At 44.6% G+C, this 24,630-nt stretch overlaps 1 protein-coding gene across 9 annotated transcripts in view; it reads right to left on the reverse strand.

Moving 5' to 3' along the window:
- Positions 1-24,596, reverse strand: part of JMJD6 (jumonji domain containing 6, arginine demethylase and lysine hydroxylase) — a 103,487-nt gene extending 78,891 nt beyond the window's left edge. For 6 of the 9 annotated variants that reach the window (XR_014164887.1, XR_014164888.1, XR_014164889.1 and 3 more), the window contains exons 1-6: positions 24,271-24,595; positions 21,280-21,668; positions 19,741-20,027; positions 16,980-17,115; positions 15,868-16,006; positions 14,988-15,115 (exon numbers count right to left, since the gene is read on the reverse strand). Coding sequence is in view for 6 of the 9 variants with exons in the window: in XM_081897863.1 (XP_081753989.1) it covers positions 14,988-15,115; positions 15,868-16,006; positions 16,980-17,115; positions 19,741-20,027; positions 21,280-21,668; positions 24,271-24,399 (1,208 nt within the window). In the remaining 3 variants the exon portion in view is untranslated. Of the gene's footprint in view, positions 1-10,074; positions 11,142-13,066; positions 13,972-14,987; positions 15,116-15,867; positions 16,007-16,979; positions 17,116-19,740; positions 20,028-21,279; positions 21,669-24,270 lie in introns of those variants that run through there. The other 3 variants (XM_081897866.1, XM_081897867.1, XM_081897864.1) reach the window with 3 other exon arrangements.
- Positions 24,597-24,630: the final 34 nt, after the last annotated feature.

Below are 24,630 nucleotides of genomic sequence, written 5' to 3' on the forward strand. Positions count from 1 at the left end.
TAAGAAACACCCCAAACTTGATTATTATTTTTTTAAAAGAGAGTACAGTATAAGAACACAAAAAGAGCCTGCTGAGGCCAGTAGTCCATCTAAACCCAGCATCCTGTTCTCACAGTGGCCAACCAGATGCCCATGGGAACCATGCAGCCAGGAACCAAGTATATACAGTGGTACCTTCGGTTAAGAACTTAATTTGTTCTGGAGGTCTTTCCTTAACCTGAAACTGTTCTTAACCTGAGGTACCACTTTAGCTAATGGGGCCTCCCACTGCAGCAGTGCCACCACCGCACAATTTCTGTTCTCATCCTAAGGTAAAGTTCTTAACCCAAGGTACTATTTCTGGGTTAGCGGAGTCTGTAACCTGAAGCGTCTGTAACCCGAGGTACCACTGTAGTCTTATGTGACTGAATATATTGGTTCTCAGAACCTCTGACAAAAAAGGAAATCTATGGACTGGGAATCCTTTTGAAGATTCACCGATGAAGAGCCAAAGATCTGTACAAAGGGTTGATGTGGCAATCCATTTCAAGAAGGGATAGGGAACCTGGTGCTCTGCAGATGTTGCTGCTCTGCAACTCTCATCACCCCTGAAAATGAACCATGCTAACTGGAACGGATGGGAATTGGAACAAAACTTCCTGAGGGTCACAGGTTTACCTCTCCCGGTTATAAGGAAGTGGTAGCATGGTTTGCCAAGATTCTCCCCTCCCCCCTTACTTAAATGACAAGGTTGCTGTTGTCTGCTCTCCTTAGTCCAGATCACCCCATTATTGGAGATAAGGGCCAGTTCTTAATCAAACGGTGTCTAATTTTTAACAGTCCAAGCATTTCCACAGAACACTTGGCTAATTTCGGCAATTTGCTGCCCTCTACTGGAAAAGGGTTGTCCTCCAAACAAATAGCTAAGCAGGAAATTGACAGCAAGGACAGCTGCAACTATGGTGGCGATATGCAGACTCAATCGCTTTAGAATGGAAAGGACCTTATTGAGAAAAACAAGGTAGGAAAGGTTAGTTGAGTGCCAGCACTATTTCCAATGCACAAAGACATGTCAACCTAATTTGTAAACAACCAGTGTGTGTTTGGATAGCCAATGCACAACTAAACCATGGAATGGTAAAAGAGCAAATCAGTTGAACATCTGAAATGGGAGAGAAAATCCCTCTTGACTTCTCGCTGTTATGATTATTTGATAATTAGGGAATTGCCTTCCATATACATGTCCCAGGTGACCTACAGCCATGTCCCTAAAAGGCAGAAAAGACCAACCCAGTGTAGGTTTAAAATCACAAAATGAACACTTAAGGCAGGTAACTTTTCAATTAGCTGAAAAGGCTTGCAGAAACAAAAATGGTACCAGTTGTTTCTAGAAAGTATACATAGTGGACACCTGCCATTATCTCAGCAGGAATGCTGCTCCATAGAACAGGGGCAGCTATACTGAAAGCCCTGGTCTGAGTTACTGTGGGGCTGGCTTCTGGTATCTTTGGAACTTTTAAAGACTAAGTCTCCTACAGAATGCAGTATATAAGGGATATAAAAGGAGAAAGTGGCTGGCAGCAGACTGACAGCCAATGCAAATCCCACAAGCAAGATGGTACCATACAAAAGGGATTCTAGCAGAAGGACAGTGAAACACTTTCCCTACCAGTGATGCAGAGGGAGACCATGAAGATGAAGGCAAAGCTTCAAAGCAGCTGTTGTTCAGGTTCAAGAATCTAAATCCTGTACCACAGAATTGTAAGAATTTGCAAAGTCTTAAGAAACTGATGTAGGTGGCTTCCTACAGAGTTCAGTGAGGCTTACATTCTAGTAACCATGTATACTTGGATCACAGCTTCAGCCATTTCCTGGGCTGGCTATTCTAGGACCCTGTGACCACCATTCAACTATCAGACTCTCCTGTCTTGAAGTTAAATGGAGTATTATTCATAGCTGCTGGCAGAAACAGGAAAGGCCAAATTTTACAGTGGGCTGCACAGGAGGCAAAGATTGTTCATTGCTGAATGCACATAACTGAATTAGAAAAAAGTAGAAGTGAATACTAGACCCATCAAGGATATGGGGTCTTGTAAAAATTGACCACATTGATACACTGGTACTGTATATTAAGCTGGAGCAAGTTTGGGAAAAGAAGAACTAGTGGACGGTAAAGCAAACAGAAGAAGGGATAGAGGTACTCTGTGAACACTTGCAATCTCAAACAGACACAGAACATAGGCAGGAAAGTGTGTTAAATGTTTAGGGTTTTGATTGGGACATCTGGTGAATATTTTAAAGGATCATAACAGGGAATTATTTTCAGAAACCTCAGCAAGACCAGGAGAACACATAACTGGGATGAGCTCATGGTGGGAAAGGCTACTGAATTCTGCAGTGTATGTCAAAGTCACATGTGGAGAAAGGAGAATCAGAGGGGCATTATGTTTGAGATAGCCACCTTATATGGAACCCAAGGTTTAAGAACTATATAAAAAGGGCAAAAGCATGATGGGTGTTGTCACGGCCACCCAGGACGGGTCCCAGCTCACAAGAGACCTCACTCCGTCGCAGTTTATTTACAGGAAAAGTTTATTGAAGATTTCTGCTTCTCGTACAGTTCAGCATCGTGGCCGTACGTCTGTCACGTTAGACCGCTGAAGTCCCCTCTGACTCCTCCCCTCTTCCACACCAACTTAATAGCCTGGCTCTAGACCACTTCTTCCTCTCCTTTCTTTTCCGCAGGGTCTTCCTGCCCCCCTGGGTTCCCTCTCTCCGTGACTCGCCTGAGGCTGAATCCTCTGCCGCCTCTTCCCCCCTCCTTCTGGCTTTAGGGCCGGGCTCCTCCCCTGAGCTCTCTCCACTTCCGCGCGCCTCTACGTTTGAACTTGGCGCGCGTACGTTGCTGCTGACCTTTCTTTCGACCGCTACACCACCCCTTGTTCTGCTCTCCACCCTTTCCGGCTGAACACCTTGCTCCAACCCCCTTTCTCTGTTCTCTCCTAATCCTGCTCCCTCCGAGAGGCTGACGACTCCACCCCCTTTACTCCGTTCCGGCTGAGACGCCTCTTGCTGCGTCTGTCTTCCACTGGGCTCCTCTCCGCTTCTCCCTTCTCCTCCCTTTTGCTTGATTAAGGTAACCCCCTTTTGAGAATCCTCTGACTCGCTGCTCAGACTCGTGGATTCCCTCAGAATTCCGTCATCTTCTTCCTCATCCTTCTGCCCCTCCTCCCACTCGCTCTCCGTCTCCTCTGTCATCTCCTCCTCTCTCCCAGAAACCCTGACATCCATCCCCCCCTCGAAGCCCCCCCTTCCCCCCTCCCGCTCGCCGGGTGCAGGTTGAGGAAAACGTGGTTCTTCCGGGGTCGGTTCAGGATACAAGTTGTCCACTTCAACGTTCTCCTCTGTCATCTCCGTATATGTGTGTTCGAACTCGGGTTCCCCACCCACAGACCTCACAGTCTCTTCCTCCATCACTGCTTCTCCTGGCGCTGCCTGCCAAGGACCTACCATCCATCTCTGACTCCATGCCTCCCTTGGCTGATCCACCCACCAACAAGGGCCTGTCTCCTCCCCCCCCAGTCTCGGATCCCTGGTCGGGCTTGTTTCGGGCGTATGGCCCTCGGGTGAGGAGAAACCCTCGAACGTGCTGTCTGACAAAGTGGGCGTGAAAAGCCAATCATCAAAATACTCCTCGGGCATGGGCTTGTGCGGAAAAAGTGCATGGAACTCCTCCTTCAACAGGGGTTCGTCCAACGCGTAACCCGGCACCCAGCTATTGGCAGAGGCCGGAGTGCCTTCCCTGGCTAGAAAATATTCAACTCCCTCCTCCCCCCATCTCGAGTCCAGTATCTCTGTGACCTCGTTAAGAGGTTCTGGTCTTGGCGATTCCCCCCCCTCAGGCGCCCTCCTACGTGGCTCTGGGAGTGCTCCTGACTCTTGAAACCTGTGTGGGGTTTTGTAGGGAGTGAGCACCGACCTATGAAAGACCGGGTGCACCCTGGAACCCTCCGGAAGGGCTAGACGAAAAGCCACCGGATTGATCTTAGCCTCAACTTGATATGGCCCTAGCTGCCTGTGTCCTAACTTCTTCTTGGCCAATGACCTGGCCGGCATCGCGTGGGCTGCTAACCACACCCAGTCCCCAATCTGGATGTCCTCTCCCGCCCTCCTGTGCTTATCGGCCTGCACCTTATACGCCTGTTTTGCCAGCTCCAAATGTCTCCGCAGCTCCTCGTGCACCTCTTGCAACTCCGCTGCAAACTGGTCGGCATCTTGAGGCCCCCCCCCTCCTGGTGCCGCAAATCTCGGGAAGGTTCTGGGATGACGGCCATTGTTCGCGAAGAAAGGCGTCACCCCGGTGGATGCGTGTTTCGTGTTGTTGTAGGCGAATTCAGCCATCGGCAGATAGTCCACCCACGCCGCAGGTCGCTGGTTGGCGTAGCACCGCAGGTACTGCTGCATGATCGCGTTGACCCTCTCCGCTTGACCGTTGGTTTGTGGATGTCTCGCCGATGTCAGGTTGATTTTGACGTGCAAGATGCCCAGAAGCTTTCGCCAGAAAGTGGAAACAAACTGGCGCCCCCTGTCGGACAAGACGGACTGCGGAAGTCCATGCACTCTGAAGACGTGATCGATGAAGAGCTTTGCGGTCTGTTCTGCCGTCGCCACCTTGGCACAAGGGATGAAATGCGCCATCTTGGTGAACAAGTCCACCACCACTAACACCGCCGTCTTACCTCTGGAGCTGGGCAGGTCCGTAACAAAGTCCAACGCTACCCTCTCCCACGGTTGCTGCGGTGTCTCCAGCGGTTCTAGCAATCCCGCCTGCTTCTGGTGCACTGGTTTGGACCTCTGGCAGATATCACACCTGGCGACGTAGTCCGCCACCTCTCCTCTCATCTGGGGCCACCAAAAGTCTCTAGCCACCAACTCCATCGTCTTCTCTTTGCCGAAATGGCCTGCACTAGGGGCGTCATGCAATTGTTGCAGAACCTTGGCTCGAAGATCGTCGGTGGGCACGTAAAGGGCACCCTTACGAGTCAAAAGTCCATCTTGCAATTGGAACTCATCGTTGTCTCGCGACCCTCCGCGTAGCTCCTCCATCTTGGACTGTGCAAACTGATCCCTTTGCAACGCGCGTCGCACCGCGTCCAGGTCGACTGCGATGGTAGCGCACGTCCACGCCTGCGGTGCGAAAATGTGCTTTGCTGCGATTGGAGCTGCTTCCTCCAAGTATTGCGGCTTTCGGGACAGCGCGTCTGCAATAACATTGGAGTCTCCTGGGATGTATTCTATTTTGAAGTCGAAATCCGCAAAGAACTCCGCCCAGCGCATGTGTCGCTGGGTCTGTAACTTAGCCGTCCGCCAATACTCTAAGTTCTTGTGATCCGTGCGGACTTGCACCGTGTGCTTGGCTCCTATTAAGAAGTGTCGCCACGCTTTGAAAGCTGCATGAATGGCCAACAACTCCCTGTCCCATATGGTATAATTGCGCTCCGTCTTGCTGAGCTTCCGGGAGTAGAACGCACCCGGTCTCCAGTTGCCTTGTGAATCCTCTTGCAAAAGAACGGCCCCAACCGCTCTGTCTGACGCATCGGTCTCTACCCGCATGGGTCTGCCGGGATTCACGTGGAGCAGCTGCTCTTCGGAGGCGAAAAGACCTTTAAGCGTCCGGAAGGACCGCTCCGCTTGTTCGGTCCAGACGAACTTCTTCTTCTTGGAACTGAGGGTGTCAGTGATAGCCGCCGTCGCGTTCGCAAAACCTTTAATAAACTTGCGGTAAAAATTGGCAAAGCCGATGAACCTCTGGACCTCTTTCCGATTTCGAGGGCTTTTCCAGTCCAACAGCGCTTGAACCTTAGCCCTGTCCATGGCCAGTCCCTCGTCGGACAACTTGTAGCCAAGGAAATCAACCTCTCTGACATCAAACTGGCATTTTTCCAACTTGGCGTACAGCCTGTGGTCCTTCAGCCTCTGCAGGACCTCCCTCACGTCCTTATCGTGATCCTCCGGCGATTCCGAGAAAATCAGGATATCGTCGAGAAAGCAGACACACTTCTTGTAGAGGAGACCTGCTAGCACGTGGTGCATAAATGCTTGAAAAACGTGGCTGCCATTTTGGAGACCGAAAGGCATGACTCTGTATTCGTATGTGCCCAGAGGGGTGAACATGGCGGTCTTCCACTCATCTCCTTTCCGGATGCGGATGAGATTGTAAGCTCCACGTAGGTCCAGCTTGGTGAAAATCTTGCCCCTCCTGACGGTCGCTAAAAGGTCGTCAATCTTGGGCATGGGGAAAGCTTTGGGCTTAGTCAAGCTGTTTATGAACCTGTAATCCACTATAAGCCTTTTTTGGGGCGTGTTTTTCTTCTTCACAAAGAACACAGGGCTGCCACCCGCTGCTTTAGATTCCTGGATGAAACCTCGCTTGAGGTTATGGTCTATGAACTCCCGAAGCTCTTGCATCTCGTCTTCCGACATGGAGTACAGCTTGGCAGCAGGCAGTTGCGCCCCTGGCACTAAATCAATCGCGCAGTCGTAAGGTCTGTGAGGCGGCAACTTGTCAGCTTCCTTCTCACAGAAAACCTCCAAGAAGTCCTGGTACTTGTGAGGCACTGTTTGCACCATACCCAGATGCAACTGCTGCTCGGCTTCTCCTCCCTGATCGGTCTGAAAGCAATGCTGAGCACAATACGATGAACAAAAGGTGATCTGCCTCTGGTACCACGCAACCGCGGGACTGTGCCTCTCCAGCCAACTCATGCCTAACACGATGGGTGTGTCCGATAAGTGGGTGACATTGAAACTAATAAGTTCTCGATGGTTGCCAATCTGCATCATCATGGGAGGGGTTTGCTGCACCACTTGCCCCCCCAGCAACTTCCTGCCGTCTACCGTGACCACGTTTAGAGGCGTCGTTGCAGGCAGGAGCGCCATGTTGTGCTGCTTAACGAACTGCAGTCCCACGAAGTCGGCGTTGCTTCCCGAATCGATCGTTATTGGAACCTCGAGGAGTCTCCCATCAGGCAACTGGAGTGTTGCTGTGAGCAGAACTGCCGGTCTGGGAGGCAAAGGGTCCACGCTCTGCAGTGATGCTGGGGGCTTGTCTACAGATCCGCCTGGCTGAGCCCCAGTAGCTCTGCTTCCAGCCAGGCACTGTCGTTTCCCTGAAGCTGCTCCCCTGGTTGCACCTCTGCTGTTACAGTTGCCAGTGCTGCAGTGTGCTTCTGGAGCCTCTGGGGGCACTCTTTCGCCATATGGTGCGCACTGTCACAGATGTAACACTTCCTGGTTCCTCTAGGGGGCTTCGCTTTGGCTGCACCAGGGACAGGGCTCTGGGATGGCTTCTGAGCCCTAGCACCACCAATCTCCATTGGCTCCTCGCTGTCCTTCCCCATTGGCGAGGGGTGCGCACGGCTGAAATCCCTGTGCACAAAAGGGAGAGTCCTCGCTTGCGCACGCGCTTGGGGCCCGTCCTCCTCGTGCCACGGACGTCCCTCATGTCGAATTCCAATAGCTAAAGCCCGTTGCACCACGTCTTCTAGGGTCTGGGGTCTGTCCCCCCTAGCGATCTCATCCTTGATGGGGGGGCTCAATCCCTCCCAAAAAAGATCTCTGACCGGCTTACTGTCTTTTGGCCAATCTAAGGCGGTGAGCAATGCAAAAAATTTAGAGTGGTATTGGCGCACAGTCGCTTTCCCCTGCCTCAGCCCGTGCATTTGACGGCGCGCAATGTCCACATCCACAGAGGATTGAAAACAAGAATCCATCGCTTTGATGAACGCAGTGGAATTGCGACGGGCCGGTCCATCTTCGCGCCACAGATTGCGTAGCCAAGCCCTGGCCTCCCCATGCAGGTGCGAAACAATGAACCCCACTTTCTCCTCCTCATCTTTAAAATCGTGACGGAGTAAATGCAGTGCATATACGACGTCCGCTCTGAAATTGGGATAGTCTTGCAAGTTGCCATTAAAATGCGGAACCAGGGCACCCCCCCTCCGTCCAAGCGCAATGCCCTCCGCTCTGGAACCTGGGGCCCCCGCCCTGTCCGCGTGTTCCCACCTTGCCTGCAAATCCTGGCACGTCTTCTCCAAGTCGTCATTCTTCTTCTGCGAAGCAATGACTGCCGATGTGAGAGCGGTAACCTGATCCCGCAGTGCAACCAGCTGCTCCTCAGCGCTCATGGCTGCTCCCGTTCGTGAGCTTCGCAAAAAAAATTTTTTGCTTTCTGAGAGGGGACTTACTGTCACGGCCACCCAGGACGGGTCCCAGCTCACAAGAGACCTCACTCCGTCGCAGTTTATTTACAGGAAAAGTTTATTGAAGATTTCTGCTTCTCGTACAGTTCAGCATCGTGGCCGTACGTCTGTCACGTTAGACCGCTGAAGTCCCCTCTGACTCCTCCCCTCTTCCACACCAACTTAATAGCCTGGCTCTAGACCACCTCTTCCTCTCCTTTCTTTTCCGCAGGGTCTTCCTGCCCCCCTGGGTTCCCTCTCTCCGTGACTCGCCTGAGGCTGAATCCTCTGCCGCCTCTTCCCCCCTCCTTCTGGCTTTAGGGCCGGGCTCCTCCCCTGAGCTCTCTCCACTTCCGCGCGCCTCTACGTTTGAACTTGGCGCGCGTACGTTGCTGCTGACCTTTCTTTCGACCGCTACACCACCCCTTGTTCTGCTCTCCACCCTTTCCGGCTGAACACCTTGCTCCAACCCCCTTTCTCTGTTCTCTCCTAATCCTGCTCCCTCCGAGAGGCTGACGACTCCACCCCCTTTACTCCGTTCCGGCTGAGACGCCTCTTGCTGCGTCTGTCTTCCACTGGGCTCCTCTCCGCTTCTCCCTTCTCCTCCCTTTTGCTTGATTAAGGTAACCCCCTTTTGAGAATCCTCTGACTCGCTGCTCAGACTCGTGGATTCCCTCAGAATTCCGTCATCTTCTTCCTCATCCTTCTGCCCCTCCTCCCACTCGCTCTCCGTCTCCTCTGTCATCTCCTCCTCTCTCCCAGAAACCCTGACAGGTGTGATTCTTTTGGATTTGGACCACCAAAGCTGTGGGTGCATATGGGACTCTGGGGTGACAGGTAAGAACTGCTACCTTGAATCTCTACTGTTTAAGAAATGCCTCGTGTTTCTTCTTTTAAATATATGTGTGACTTTATTGTTTCAAATGTTTGTAAGAAATTGTGTGAAACTTGTTTAAACCATAACCACATTTGTTCCGATTGCACTCTAAATCCAGAGAAAGACCAAGGTCAACAAAAAGGTGATTGGAAAGCTTTGTAGGAGCTTCCAGATCAAACTCTGGTAACTAATTAAAGTCTCCTAAAAATAAATTCCTACAATATAATTGCAGAGGTTGGATGGCCATCTGCCATATGTGATCTAGTTGAGATTCTTGCATTGTAGGCGGTTGAACTAGATGACCCCAGGGTACCTTCCACCTGTACAATTCTATAATAGACTATTCCCTTTTTTCACTATTGATGAGTTTTTTAGTAAAACATAGCTAATTCCTCTCAGCCACGTAACTATAGCCTAGCACTGAGTAAGTAGCACACCGCCTAGCATGCATAGAGAGCGAAGCAGAGATTCACAACTTCTTTTCAGATCTATGTGGTTGCTCTGGCTAAGTAAAGGATGTTGCAACTTCCAGTTAAGCCATATCAAACTTATGTTTCATTTGTCTGATACGGCTTAACCGAAAGTTACAAGTTAAATAAAGGTAATCTGTTCTGTCTCTGATATCCTTATCGAGGCTATACGGGTTGATTAAAAAGTGCTACACAAAACTAAAGGCCAATTCACTGTTGCTTTCAAATGTATGTATTGCGGAAGCATGAAGTCACTTTGGGCTTCTGATTTCCTCTGTGCAGAAGGGTACAATACCATCTAAAGCATTTCCTAGAAAATGCAAGGCAGTAATCAGGATACAAATTCAGTAAGAAGTTGAAGCTCTAGCAGAAGATATATTCTAGTTAGCACGCTGCACTGAATCAAGTATTTCAGAATCCTACAAATTGTAACACTGCAAGTTAGATACTGCACATAAGGAAAAAGATTATCACCCAATGTTTAGATGAAAGCTAAGTACAAGTGAAGTAATGGAAAATAAGGCTTTATTTCAAAAAATTTAAAAATGAAAAACATGAAAATCATTCAGAGAACAATTCAGAGCACTCCCACCCTGGCTCCATTAAATGATTAGACTTAAAGAGTTGTTGGAGGAGGTGGCACTTTAAATGTTGCTGAAACAGTCCAGAGACTTCGCCCCTCACAAAAGGGAAGAATGGAGCTCTAGTCTAAGGGCCTCTCAGGTATCCTCAACACAATGACCCAGTCATTAGGAATTCGAGAAAGGAAAGGTTTTAGCACATTTCCCCAAGTAAGAAGTGCCTGTTGCTGAAAGCTGTTCAGAAAAAAAGGTTGATCCAGTTTAACTGAAATATGCAAGAAGAGCTAATAAACCCAGGACTTTCTTTGATGCAATCACAAGCTCTAAGTGAAAATTTTCACCGGATGGGTAACTGTAAAACATGCATCCTTTAAAAATGCATAAAGTGCCTCCATTAACAAAAGCAGATGTTCTAATAACAGTGCAGCATTAAGGACCTGAAAATAAAGTCTGAGCTAGAGATATATTGATTTGTTAAGCCCCTGTTGCTTAATTAGTGTTTAATAATGATCCTGGCTAGGATCATTATAATCTCATAATATAAGTTTCTAGGTATCATAGTTATAAAAAAGGCAAGTATTAGCCATTGGACTTTTAGGCAGCAACTTCAGGTCTAACCGCAGCTGTCATAATATAAACACTGCATTGGTTTTCAAAGAGGCACATTAAGGGGGGGGGAGTTTGTGAAAAGCAGTATCTTTAAAATAAGAGTTGTGATTTAAACAACGATCAGCTGTAAATTTTCTCTGCAAGGATTATTTAGAAGCAATATTGCAGTTTTCACACTCTTGTCACCCCATCACAAAGGAATCATTAAACCAGAAGCTTGGAGTTATTTACTTCTGCTTGCAACCCTGGGCAAGTAAAGAATTCAGGATCCTTATTCCCAACCCACGGCTATCTGAATGATTGGTACTTAACAAAACCAATTTACTTTCCTCCAGCATGACAGCTGCCTGGCTTCAACTCCGCAGAACAGGAATATAGTTGGCATCTGGCAAAACAATGAAAATGACAACACTGAAAGAGCGCAACTGAAAGGAGCTAGCCAGCTACTCAGATGCAAGATGTACATTCCTATAAATAAAATCTACAACTTTTTTAAAGAAAGAAAGCCCAAGTTTAATGTGGGGTTTTTTTCATCAGTTTGGGAGATCTGGAATAAAAATATTCCCTAGTACAGTAACAGAGACAAATGGCATCTATAAATGAACAAATCCCACTTGTGGAAAATATACATTTTAAAAGGACACTGATTGTAGCTGAACACTGATATGTTCAGTTGCCTGTGGTGACTACTGTATTCCTAAAAAAATATAACTGGCTTAACCCTGAAATGCCAAATATCCATCAGCTTTTGATACAAAGAAAAAAGCCACCGAAGTTTGTGTTTTAATAGCATATTTGATACAAGACAGAGAAAGTTAGCATATTGTACCCAAATGTACTCTTCAGCCTCACCCACCAAGCATACTTAGCCCCCAACTTCCAGATGAATTTTACTGATCAACTCAGTGAAGGTTTATAATCCTAGTTTAAATAAATGTACATGGCTGAACAAATGTATCTGCATCCCGGTATGACAAACAGGAATTAAGTCTTCTAGGTAAAGATGACATTCCCTGCAAACCTAGTGCATAAAGGCCACACAGAATGTATTACACAACTCTCCTTTTTTAAACATAGAAAGCAAAACAAATACACTTTCAATATTCTAAACCTCATGGTTGCAAGGAATACTTTAACAGCACGGGCAGATTTTGCCAAATTCTGATTGGCATGCTGAAGGTTATTGATGCAATCCACGGTTGTCAAACAACGTAATAGCAGGAAGCAAGGCTAGAAAAGACCTTTGCCCAAGATATTGAAAATGCCGCTGCCAATGAGTAAATATTGGGCTGACTCAGGCTGCTTCAAATGTTCTGGTCAATGTTAAGATATCTATACTAGTCCTAATTCCTTTCCTGTTGCTGTTCATCTGCCTCCTGAGTTACAAGTTCTTGGGTACCAGGCCACACAATATCGGAACATAAAGTTATACAGATACAGCTTCCCAGGAAGTTGTAAAATCCAGGAGTATGCAAGGTAAATTCACCTGGTTACTTTCATCCACTATAAATTTTGGAAAGGTGTTTGTGCGCTCGCTATGCATTTGGATCCTTCTTAAGATATTGTAACCAAACTTTACATGATAGCTCCTGAGTTCAGACATCAGGTTCTCCTCAATGTTTGGATGCAATTTTGAATCAAGATAGTAGACTGAACCTTACAAACGATACTGATTTTAACTGCACTGGCTGAGCAGCATCAGGTACAAGTCTGCTAGTTTAACCCAAGTGTTTTTAAGGAAAAAGAGCCTGGGAGAAAACAGTTATGGGATACAGAAGGCAGCCATTCTTTTAACACATACTGTTGGCATTCACAAAAAATGATAGTTTTGTGCAAGTATGGAGTTAAGGCTGGCAAGTGATATGTGGATCCCTGCCTGAGTGATATGGTAGTATTTTGGAAATGAATAATTAGTACTTTCACAATGCATCAGCCAGTAGATGTGAATTCTCCCTAGGTTGCTGGTAATAGGGGTAAGTAGAAAAACAAAATGGGAATTGAGAAGCATACCCAATTAATCATTAAACTTGCTTTTAAGTGTTATTGGGGCATCAGACCTTTTCACTATATTGCAGACCTTCAGGGTAGAGACTGTTGTGTATGGAGGTACAAGACGATCTTAACACATAACACCCATCTCCATTAACCAAACACAAAACCTTGAAGCAGCAACATATCCTGAAAGAATACAGCTACCTTAAGATACACACAACCACATCTTATTTCAAGACAAAACACACACACACAAAAATACCTGCCATATTACAACAGCAGATACGAGTAGGAAGTTTCTGGGCTGCAGAGAAGCAGTTCTTCATAAAATGGGTTTTTTATTGTATTTTTTCAGACTCCATACACTCCATATAAAAAAGCTTTACCTTCATATAATGTTTCCAGAAGCTCCCACAGGGAGAGGTAAAAGAGGCAACTACAGCTTCTTCCATACCTATTTTTCTGGGGCAAACTTACAAACTTACTGCAAAATCCAGCAGCTTTTCTTTAAAATAGAAAGCATATTAATTGTGGAAATGGACTGCTGGTTCAGACATTACATATCTCATGAATCTTATTAGTCCATGGTTGGTTTGGTGTCATCAACAAGTTAAGAATTACAAAAAGGTGCTTTTTACAGGGTGATCATTTTTTTACACAACAGAAGGGTACTTGGTTGGATATAGCTAACACAGTGTCTCTTTTTGTGCTCTAGTTAAAGGACCTGCTGACTAGTTACATGCAGCAGAGGTTATAGTTCTGACCTCCAGTTGTAGTGCACGAGAACTCAACTTGTAAACATATGACAATGTTGGAACTTGACACAGGCTTTCAGGAGCTACCTGCTTATTTTTAAGATTACGTTTTGAATAGATATTCCCCATTTTCTTTTGCCGACTGCACAGAGTTGTGAGCCACAGCACAGCCTTGCAGAGGGCAGCATTGTCTTCTGATGTATAACAAAGCTTGTTTGATGGAGTGCAGAAAGTTTTGAGAACATAGAAATCTCTAGTTTTCTCCTTTAGGAAGCAAGAAGTCAGCAGGTAATGGCAAGTAGAAGTTTGGATTTAAAAAAATAATTAAAAGGAGTGGTGAAGACTTGAGAAAGCTCCAAGCATACAGCTGACAGGAAGAATAGAAGACTGCTGGCTGGCTGCAACTGCCTTTAGAGGGGTCTTGTTATCTTTCAGGGATGAGCACGGCTTCCACAAGATTCCCTAATCCTGTCAAAAATAACAACAAAAATAAAAACACAACTTCCTGTCATGTCAGGGCATGCATCTTTTAGCTTATGCAAGATGGCAGTAAAAAAAACTTTTCATAGAGAATCTAATGAACCTCAAGCTTCTTGGAAGTAGCTCCAGTTCTTCAATACATTTACTGCAGCGGAATCAGAAGTGGCTAGCCAATCATATGAATATCTGAGAAAAGTACTGACATAAATAGCTGGGAAAGAGCCTTTAATTACCCAACAATTCCCATCCTGCTAGCCTTCAGAACACAAAAGCAAGAGAGATGAGATGCCATCTTAAGATGTTTACCTCAGCCACAAGCCTTACCAAGAGCAGGACAACAGCTCTTCAGAGATCCAATTTTTTTTTGTCTTAAAAGCAGAAACTCCTAAGCTTTATATCAACAGGATCCACAATAGATAGTATGGTCAGAATCCACCTGCTGCCTCTGAAGAATGACCCAGTGGTACAAGAGACACCATTTCTTTTCCTTTGTTACCTACCACCCACCACTGGAAGCTTACCAGGCATAAGCTCTGACCTACTATTTGAACATCAACATCTACAACACCGCAGATACATGAAGTCAAGGCTACAAAAAACTACAAAAACCTGAGAAGTATTTTCCAAGATATGATTAGCTATTCAAGTCTCATTCCTCAGTTGCCAGCTCTAGCACTTAACATCCCTATAAGCATGGAATCTGATTCTCTTTCCTAGAAATAGAATTTTTATACCTTAACAACATTACCATTTTCAAGTTAAGGAGTTGTGAGTTGGACAAGCAATCAAAATGAATCAAAAGTGAAGAAATCTAGGCACTTTTGATAAATAGAAGTCCCAGTTTAGAACATTAGAAATGAGAAAGGAGATGTGTGGGGTAAGGTGGGTTACAAGCACATGGTGAAGCTACCTCCCTTTATGGACAACTCCCTTATACACTCCTTGTCTGCAATTAGCAGCCCAGCCCCACAAATCTGATGAGCTTCCATAATTTGTTTGGTCACCTGGAGGAGCTGCGCTCTTTGCTCACGCAGTCATCGTGGGAGCTTGTATCGCCATTCCCCATCATGCTGCATGTCCTTCGCTTTTTCCTTCTATGCATCATTCCTTCCGTCTCAGAGCTAGAATCACACTAAACAAGAAATGACAGTAATAAATCCTGACTATCAAAGCAGCAATTCTGATCACTGATTAGTAATAATGGCTAGCCAATAATAATGTCTACATTGCCTGAGGAACAGCATTATTTCATGGTGACATCTGAAGTGATTACGAGGCTCCTAGAATCTGAGCTGTTAAGAGTCTGTTATATTCCTATTTAGATGTCCAAAGATGGGGTAGAATGCAATTAAGTCTCATTTTTGAACATGATGGTTACACTTCTAGAATCTAGGCCAAAGGTGGAGGTGGACCCATATCAGTTGGGCTTTGGCCCAAGATTTGGAAATTAAGCCACTTCAGTATTCCTTGGTGGACTGTGCCTGGAGACTGACTTTTTCAGCTCCCTAGATCTTACAGTGGCATATCACATGTACAAAATTAGAATAAGAAGAATTAGAAGAAGAAAAAACAAGCATAGCTCAATGGTGACCGAGTGTGCTCACTCCCCACAGAATGTTGCTTGAATAGAGGGGGGAAATGAAAAACATGATGGTTGACCCTGAACAGGAACATCCCACACTGCCACCTTTTGCTGAAGATTCACTTGTTGATATTACTGACCATCAAAACCTTTTAGATCATCTGCAGTGGTTGGGGAATATAGAAACCATTTATATATGGGACCAGAACTAGTGATGCAATCATTTTTGCTAAAGCACACCACCTGAAAGTCAACATCCCCCACTCCAGAACTGTTGTCATACAACCCCACCCGTGACTTACCTCTGAATCAGAGTCTGAAGAACTGGAACTTGAAGAGCTGGACGAATCACTAGAACTATCAGAAGCAATGCCTGTTGATTCCTGTAAGTCAACAGAATCTGCTAGTGCAGCCAGATCAGGATGTTCCTGTTTTAGGACCCTTGAAGACAAATTTTCAAGAAATATTTGTTGGCAAACAAACTAATGGATATACATGCAGATGGCAACATTATTGTACATTTTGCATCTTCAGCCCATATGACACAGCAGACTATTTCACAAGCCAAATGCATCAGCTACAATTCTGGAGTCTGTGTTTACATGCAACTTGGAGTGTTTATTAAAAGTAATTTAACAATATTGACTGGGGTTCTCATGTACAGTATCTAGGTAAAATAAGAAATGGGATACAGATGTTCTCAATTCCCAATATGCTGCTTAAATGTGATCCAAATTCACTCAACAGTTCGAGCAGGCCTGTTCCCATAATGTAACCATTGCAACTTTGAGCTTGCCACCAAAAATACCAGTTGCTGGAAACAACAGGAGAGGGCTATTGCCCATATGTCCTGCTTGTAAGTGTCTCAAAAGGAATCTGAAAGGCGAAAATGAGAAACAGGATGTTGGACTAGATGGGCCTTTCCTTTTGATCAGTTCAATGGGAAGCCAGATCAGACTACTCACATAGGTAATCTGAGAAATGAGTACTCACAACAGAGTGAGAATGCATCTGTTTCTAAAATAACTTTAACTTATGCTCAAAAACATCCTTTTCCACCATGATAATACATTTCAACTACTGAAATAGCATTTTTATTTGATAGCTGGTAATTGTAAGTTTAAACAAAGTGTTCAAATGCATTCCCTGTCTTAAACTATATGTTTTAAAACACAGTTGAGTCACCTTATTGAATCTTGAAATCCAGAAGCCTAATTCTCCTTCTGGACCACATGCAAGATGTTGCTATTAGAAAGCCACAATCTTTTTCCAAAATGCAAAAACAAGTACACCTTCATCACTTCTGCCTTTCAGATATTCTGTCAAACATCATTCCAGGCGTACGCAGGAAGCAACATTTAGCTTGTACTGCCAGCATCTGGGAAACCACAGAAGTAATGATCACATCTCTCACCTGTACCATTTTCTTGATAATTTTGGTCTTCCCCTTACTGTCTTGTGCCACACCACAGGGAAATTTGTACAGCTGGCAAAGTTCTGAGTGACAGCAATAGTTGTGTCAAGATTGAGAACTACATGCCACCAGCCACCTACAAATGCAACACCACATAAGGTTATAAACAACCAAACGAAGGAAGCTATTTTTAAATGTAGGCTTGAAAATAGGGAAAAGCATGTTTGGAAACAGAGGTGTATAAGAAGCATCTTTGAAACCCATGTCTCCTGTACAATACTCATTCCAATAATGTCTTGGGATAAACACAAAGGTTTACAAATTTGGTCAAAAGTGGCAGTCACCTCTGCCTTAAAAGTGTGAGGAAAGGGGAGAAATTTTTCACCTTTCTAAAAAGCAGTGAGAGGTCGGCAAGGCCCTCTGCAAAAGCTGCTCCCCAAGTACTCTGTAATATGCAAGAAACTCAGGGATGGGGTCTTTTCTAAATCACTTCAGGCCAGGCTTTAGCAGACAACAAAAACAAGTTGAGACTTTTCCTGCTTTTATAGAGAACCCCAGTTCGTAGACAGTGGTCATCTTCACACATTGTGATAAACCATGCAGTGTTCAGCATGATGTGCATGAGTTGTGTGGCTCAGACTAATGTAACCCATCGTCCCCACAGTCAAGAGGGTGACTTCAGCAGCATTTCATTTTACTTTCACTTGAACAGGAAAATGTTCTTAAAACCCTGACTAGCTTAAAAAGAGAGTTTCAGAAACCAGGATTTGAAGCTGGCTTGTTTTGAAACCGACAACCAACTTTGTTACAAGCTACAATCCCTGGTCTTTATAACAGGACAAGCTGAGATAAGTGAAACTGAACAATGTCAAAATCTTCCTTCCTGACATGGGGGACAGAGTAGTATGTAGTATGTAGTATGTAGACCAAAGGCCAAACCATAAAAACAATAATGAAGAACAATATCCTACTGCATTATAAACAAACTGAAAAAGGAAAAAAACAACCTGCTTTGGGAGGAAAGGCAGGGTATAAATTTATAAATAAAGCAAACCCATATATAGGAATGAAAATGAGTATTTTTGTCCCCAAATCAACCCCTGACTGACATCGATGAAGAAAATTCAGAGTGGCAGAGCATGACACTACATAAGAGGAGGAAAAGGGACTGCTTAGCAAACAGTGGATAAATAAAAGGGTTTCCTTATACTCTGGGACTGTTCACCTGGTGAGCCATCCTCCTAGGACAGCCTTCCCCAACTTGGTGTCCTCCAAATTTATTACACTACAAATCTCATCAGCCCTTGCCAGCATGGCTGATGGTCAGGGCTGATCTGGACCTACTCTATACATTTTCCACAGAGAGAACATACGATGCAGTCCAGTCCCTTTCAGATTTACCTGGAAGTACGCCTCACTGGGTTCAATAGGATTTAGAGTGTTCACTTACTTGGAAGTCCTACCAAACATGGTGAGACTTGCTTCCAAATAAATCTGTGGAAGGCTGGGCTGTTAGCCACAGCATCCAATCAATATATCAAGTAAGACAGAAGACGCAATGAACTTTAAATGATAAATGAAATGGAAGCACAATAGCTTGGTTTTTATTTGGGATCTTATTGTTTCAACTAAATAAAACTATTGTATTTAAACAAAACTGTTTTGTTTTGCTTCAGTATGGTTTTAAAAGAACAAAGGAGTCACAGAAGAATGGAATTCTGTTTCCTCCACTGTTAGTGGCATACTTAATATGTAATCTATGTTGCACAGAAACTCTGTATCAAATACCAGAGATCTATTTTTAAGCTGACTTTTTATGACGAGAATATTAATTTCCCTTACATATGAAGCTACAATTAAAGATATGTTCAATTGATTACATTTACACATTTCTTATGAAAGTTATAAGCACCTAAGACAAAAACAGTTTATAAAGGAAACTGACAAGGCAACTCATGTTAACTGAAGACTGTGATATATTTCTGATACGGAATCAACAGTTCTACAAAGACAATTGTCAACTGACCAAAAATCCTCAAAACACAAGAGACAGAGGCCTACTCCAGTCTGGTTATTATGTGACATCTGGCTCACGTCCTAGAAGTGTGCATTTAAAAGCCAAAAACCTGATCTGGTCCACAGATCACAGAACCAGTATTTGCTACTGGGTCAGCCCCAACCTGCCAGAGACCATAATACCCATGTACTTGAGTTTCTGAAATTAAAAGTTGGAGACAGAAGGAGAGAGATTATTTCCCTAAGGAAAAAATTGAAATGAGGGTCCAAGTGTTTACTTCCCTGCTTCATATACCTTTTCTGGAGAGATGCAGGTTTGTACAGATGTAACAAGAGACACAGCGCAAAAGTAATTTTAAGAAGCAAGATCAAGTGGAGTCCACTTTCGTTTTCTGCTTCCATTTCACCGTGGAAGTCTCAAAGCTGACAAATTATCTCGCCTATTGTGCCAGTTAATCTGCTTGGAACTGAAAGGACATTATTCAAGGGGCTTCCTCCCACTTCCTAATCTTCAAAGGTTTAGCACATCTCCATCTCAGTTGCCTTGCTAAAGTATACATTATTTCAGGTTTACCTCCCATCACATTTGCTATGCATCCTTCTTCAACACACACAGCCTAACATAACAGAATCTATGAAGAACTCTTATGACACTTTGTTTTGCATCTGTCCAGGCTTGGATACTGCACCAGAAGTGTATCTTCTATAACTTCACTTCAGCACAAAACTTAATAAAAGCCCTTACCTGGTACAAAGACAGTCTCTCCTGGTTTTTGCACAATTTCCAAGGGTTTGAACTCAGAAGGCCAAGTGGGAAGCTGAGTCCTTGGATATATTACTCTGAACCAAGTGATGGCTTCATCTTGTTGGTTCCCTCCTTCCTCACGAGTCACTTTGATCAACTCTCTGGGAGTGCTGGTAGGGAAGAGGCACCAGCGTTTGTATCCTTGGACTAAGGAATTCCAGGCACTGGTTCCCAAGGGGTCAATGTGGATGCCTGTACCTGATCGAGGTGGACCCATCACAAACCATCTGCACAAAGGGAAAAACCCAGCAGGGTTACAAACAACTCCGCTATTTTCCTTAACGTGTTTCTCAAAAGCAAGTGTTTTCTTTCCATTTCCAAAGCAGTCTGAGATAAGTTTGCTTTATCTTTTGTTTGTATTTGAGGAGAGATGAAAGCAAAGAGATGAAAGAACGATAAAAATTATGCTGCTCTATACAAGTCAGACCATTAGTTCAGTATTGCCTAGGTTAACCAGCAGCTTTCTCCAAGCTCTCCAGAGGCCTTTCCAAGCCTGCTATTCATTTAACTAGAAATTGCATTATTCCGCCTCCCATCCAAGACGAACCCTTCTTCAGCCCAGCTGGTTATCCCAGAACCTGGGGAGACGTCTCCATAGAAATGTTACAAAGGCAATTAAAAGGTTGGTGGCATATAAAAAATAAATTAAAATCTATGATTATGCCAGCATAATGTGAACTGCCCGAGATCTATGGATAAAGGGCAGTGTACAAATCTAATAAATAATAATAGTAAATAGTCAAAAAAAGCCTACAGAAGGCAAGAAAGAAACCAATTTTACCCAAATGAAGAACAGAAGTTAGAATACCTTTTGAAAAATGAAGGTGTAAGAGACTGGGGCATTTTAATTTTATTTTTCACATTGTATTGCAATTTGAAATTCTATGTAATGCAAATTGTAATATAGCAAAATACAGTAAACGAAATAAAAGAAGCAACAAAAAATCACTTGGAAATCATGTAGCACTTAGCACAGTTCTGTGGGGGGCATGTTTGGGAACCAATGATCTGTACCATAATTTTGTTACTGAAATATGTTAACATGGTACGAGTGTGAAACTGTGGAAACCCCACCCCCCAAAAAAGTAAGGAACCTGATTACCCTGAGATGTAGCTATGAAAAGTATATATAAGCATAGGAAAATGCACTGCAAAGAATGTAAGCCAAAACTGTGTAAATGATACACCAAAAGGGTGACAGTAGGAGTGAGGAGGAACATCTGGCGTTGGCATAGGAAGTACAAGGTCATTTCCGTAAAATATGGGTCTTTTACGTGTCTCCATTTCTCATTAGCTCTTCCCTATTATGTTTTTTGTTAGCTTTTAGTGAAAGTTCTGAAATAAAAACAACTCTGGCGCACCTATGCTGCATATGCAGGGAAAATGGAAAATGTTGGACCCCTGATGGACTGTGCATCTGTTTAAAGATCACTGCCCTTTGCTGTTTCTATCCCGAGGCATCAAATAACCAGTTTATACCTGTAAGGTGGCCTTCTCTTCTCGCCTGCATACTTGAACAGGTCATCTGTGAAAAACTTGGGCACCCTGTAATCCTCCAAGAGTTTTCTACGCTTTGGGTGCTCTCCATAGCTGCTGTCGAATATATAGAGGGGACTGTCATCCCGCGTGGTCTCCATGTATTCAATGTAATATTTCATTTTCATCTTGACAGAGTACCCATCATTGTCCTCCCCACACTTGAATTTCTGGTTCCTGTATTTGCGTTTCAAACGCTCCAGGGTCCATTTCTCTTGAGCTGGCCATCCTGCCTGAGCATTTAAGAGGACAACCGGCTTGTAAGGCTTCTCAAAACGTTCAATAAATTCTTCTACTGACAAATGGAGTGCGTCTGCCCTTTCCACATTGTCCTGAAAGATGGATAAAGTGTTCTCAATGCAGGATAATGCACATTTAATACTGCAGAATAATAGTGACCATGTTAAGTTCCACAGAACAAGTGCAGAGCAAGCCTTATACTGAATCAACCAGTCAATAAGAAATATACATTAAGCAGTCTTTAAAATCCCGCCACCCAAAAAATCTTCCTTAGTTCTACAAGGACATAGACTCATCCAGGCAACCAATAGGCAGTAGATTTTATTCTGAATGCATCTGAATAATAGCACTATGTGATCCACACTTTTAAAAATATCTTTTTAAATGGCCAGATAATCTGATATGCTTAATGAAATACAAGAGGTTCTAGTCCTTAACTGGCACCCTCAAGGAAAAACATTGTGTATGGTAATAATTATTTTAATATAATTTCTACAACACTTTAACAGTGCAACCATATACATGTCTATTCAAATGGAAGCCCCATTGATTTCAGCAGGACTTACTCTCAGATAAACAAATACCAGAGGGCAGCCTCAGTGTACAAAGGAATTTAAAATATAGCAATAAAACTGACAATTACAGATCCCCCTTTAGATAGGAAAGCTTCAAAACACATAAATTTTGTTCTACACTGAAAACATGCAGTTCTAAATGATTCTGTTCTTATTCCTCATTAAAATGAGGCACAGCACTAACAATATCCCAATTGTTCAAAAGTATACCTGAATCATCACCATGAAGCAATGAGTGAAATCAGAGGGATAGAGAAAACATTGCAACTTAATCCAAAGGCACCCAAGATTCTTGCTACAGCTAAAAGTTCTTTGTACAAATAGTGAAGTACTTGAATGGAAATTTCCATTCCTCTTCATGCCTAAATTGCTATGCATTAAGATAAGATATTACTTTGTATTTCAACACACATCAACAGATTCCCCTCCTACATTTATGTCACACCATAAAGATTCCAAAGTTTCAAGATAACCAAGTTATGTCAAACAGTCAGATCTGTAAACAACTGCAGCACATGAAGCCTGATAATATGGAGAGTTGCTCAGAAGCCCCACCAAGTTCAATGTGCGGAGGATTACACATTAAGAGTAATTTTATGGTCCATAATATTCTTGGAAACAGACTATTTTTGGTGTGCTTATGATTTGAATTTTAAAAGGTTGCTTTCCACTCCGAGAATAGAGTTACAGATACAAAGAACAGAACGAGACAAGAAGCATTAGATTCATGTTTCCTCGATAACTACCCACTGTAAAGATGACACAGGATTCTATGTTACATAAGGAAACTTGTCACCATGAGCCTTTGAAAATTGTTTCCTTATTCAGTGTTAGAAACTCAGATATATACACTAGGAGGCAAATGCCTTCGTAAACCAGGATTACAGTCATCCAAACAGAATGTCTAGATGCCATTTCTGTTCCAGACAACTCAAAAGTTCTATTTTTCAGTAAGACTTTTTGATTCTTAAAATTCATTCTAATTGCGCAGATAAAATATAATGGGAAGAATTCAACTGGATGTGTTGCTAGTGTATGAAGACAGTCAAGATCCAAGGATCCCCAGGCTTCAACCTCCAGATGGCAGAGATGTCAGGTGCCATCCTGGCACCTGGACATCTTCACTTGGTCACAACTGCTCTTGGGACCTGGCGAATTTAGAATGCTGTATATAACAAGTTCTACTTTGTGTCGCTTCCCCTCCAAGACTATTGAGGCAAGATTTATACAATTTCTTGAGAATACGAATGTTCTTGAGTTAACACCCGATTTATTTCCCAGATCTCCAGCAACAAGTGTTCTACCACTTTTCACAGCATACACTCATAAACTCACTCTCTCTGGGTCATTGTACCATATAAAATAAAGAACCATGGATGGCAAGACAGTGCCAAACGGCTTTCTGTTCCCAGGGTGTGCTCTGAAGGCACATAGCTGAAACTATGGAGATGTTCAGTCTGACACCGCCTGGCAAACCACTTATATGCCACCTTAGGTTCCATGGTCAGAGAAAGCAGGAAAAAATGGAAGAAAATAGGGAAAGAGCAGCTACTTATGCTCTTGCAAAGTACTTTTTTTTTAAATGCCAATGGGGAAAACCTCAAATCTGCAGCAACAGTTGCACTGACAAGACTAAAGCCTTATCCCCATTTAAGTGAAAGTAGACCCCACTGAACAAGGTACAGTAGCTTGCTTCTGAGCTGACATCTATCAGCTTGCGCCACAGAGTTAAGTGAAGCATGCAAGTGCATACAAGCAGCCTCTGGTGATTGCGGGTTCCAGTCCAGGAAAGTTCACACCACAATACACCTTAGTCTTCAAGGGATCACACGACTTCTGCTTTCCCCATACCTGTTTACATATTATATACAGTATATATATATATATATACACACATACTCCCTCCTATGTGGTGGAAAACGGGCACGCGTTCACGGGGTGGCTGCTGTGGGTTAAGCCCCTTTGCCCCTAGGGAGGACTGGCACCTGCCTAACCTTGCCCGGTTTCACGCAGGATCCGGCCTTGAGCCTCCCCCCGACTCCCTGCGCCCCACAGCCCTTCTCCCCCTCCCTGCCCCGCCATTTTCCTGCCCCTTTTCACCTCCCCGCGCCCGCTTCACCTTGCAGGCTGCGGGGCTAAGCGGGAAGCTCTCGCAGTAGTTGTGCCGGGTCCAGTCGAGGGAGTCCTTGAGCTCCGGCCGGGCGCTCCGCTTCGCCTCGCGGATGCGCTTCTTGCTCTTGTGGTTCATGCTCCCGCTGCCGGCGCCTTCGCCGCCGTCTCCTCCTCCTCCTTCGTCCGCCGTCTCTTCAGGCTACGGATCCTTCGCGGAGACACCCCGCCCGAAGGAGCAGCGCCCCGCAGCTTCCAGAAACCTCACGCCCGCGCCTCCTCGCTCCGCCGCCAAACGCCGCTACCTCCTCAGCCTCCCTCCAGGCATCGCTCCTTCCCATTGGCCGGCGTTTCTCGGCCCTCCCTCGCG

The sequence above is a fragment of the Podarcis melisellensis genome, assembly GCF_964234715.1.
Source record: "Podarcis melisellensis genome assembly, chromosome: 2".
Classification (NCBI taxonomy): domain Eukaryota; kingdom Metazoa; phylum Chordata; class Lepidosauria; order Squamata; family Lacertidae; genus Podarcis; species Podarcis melisellensis.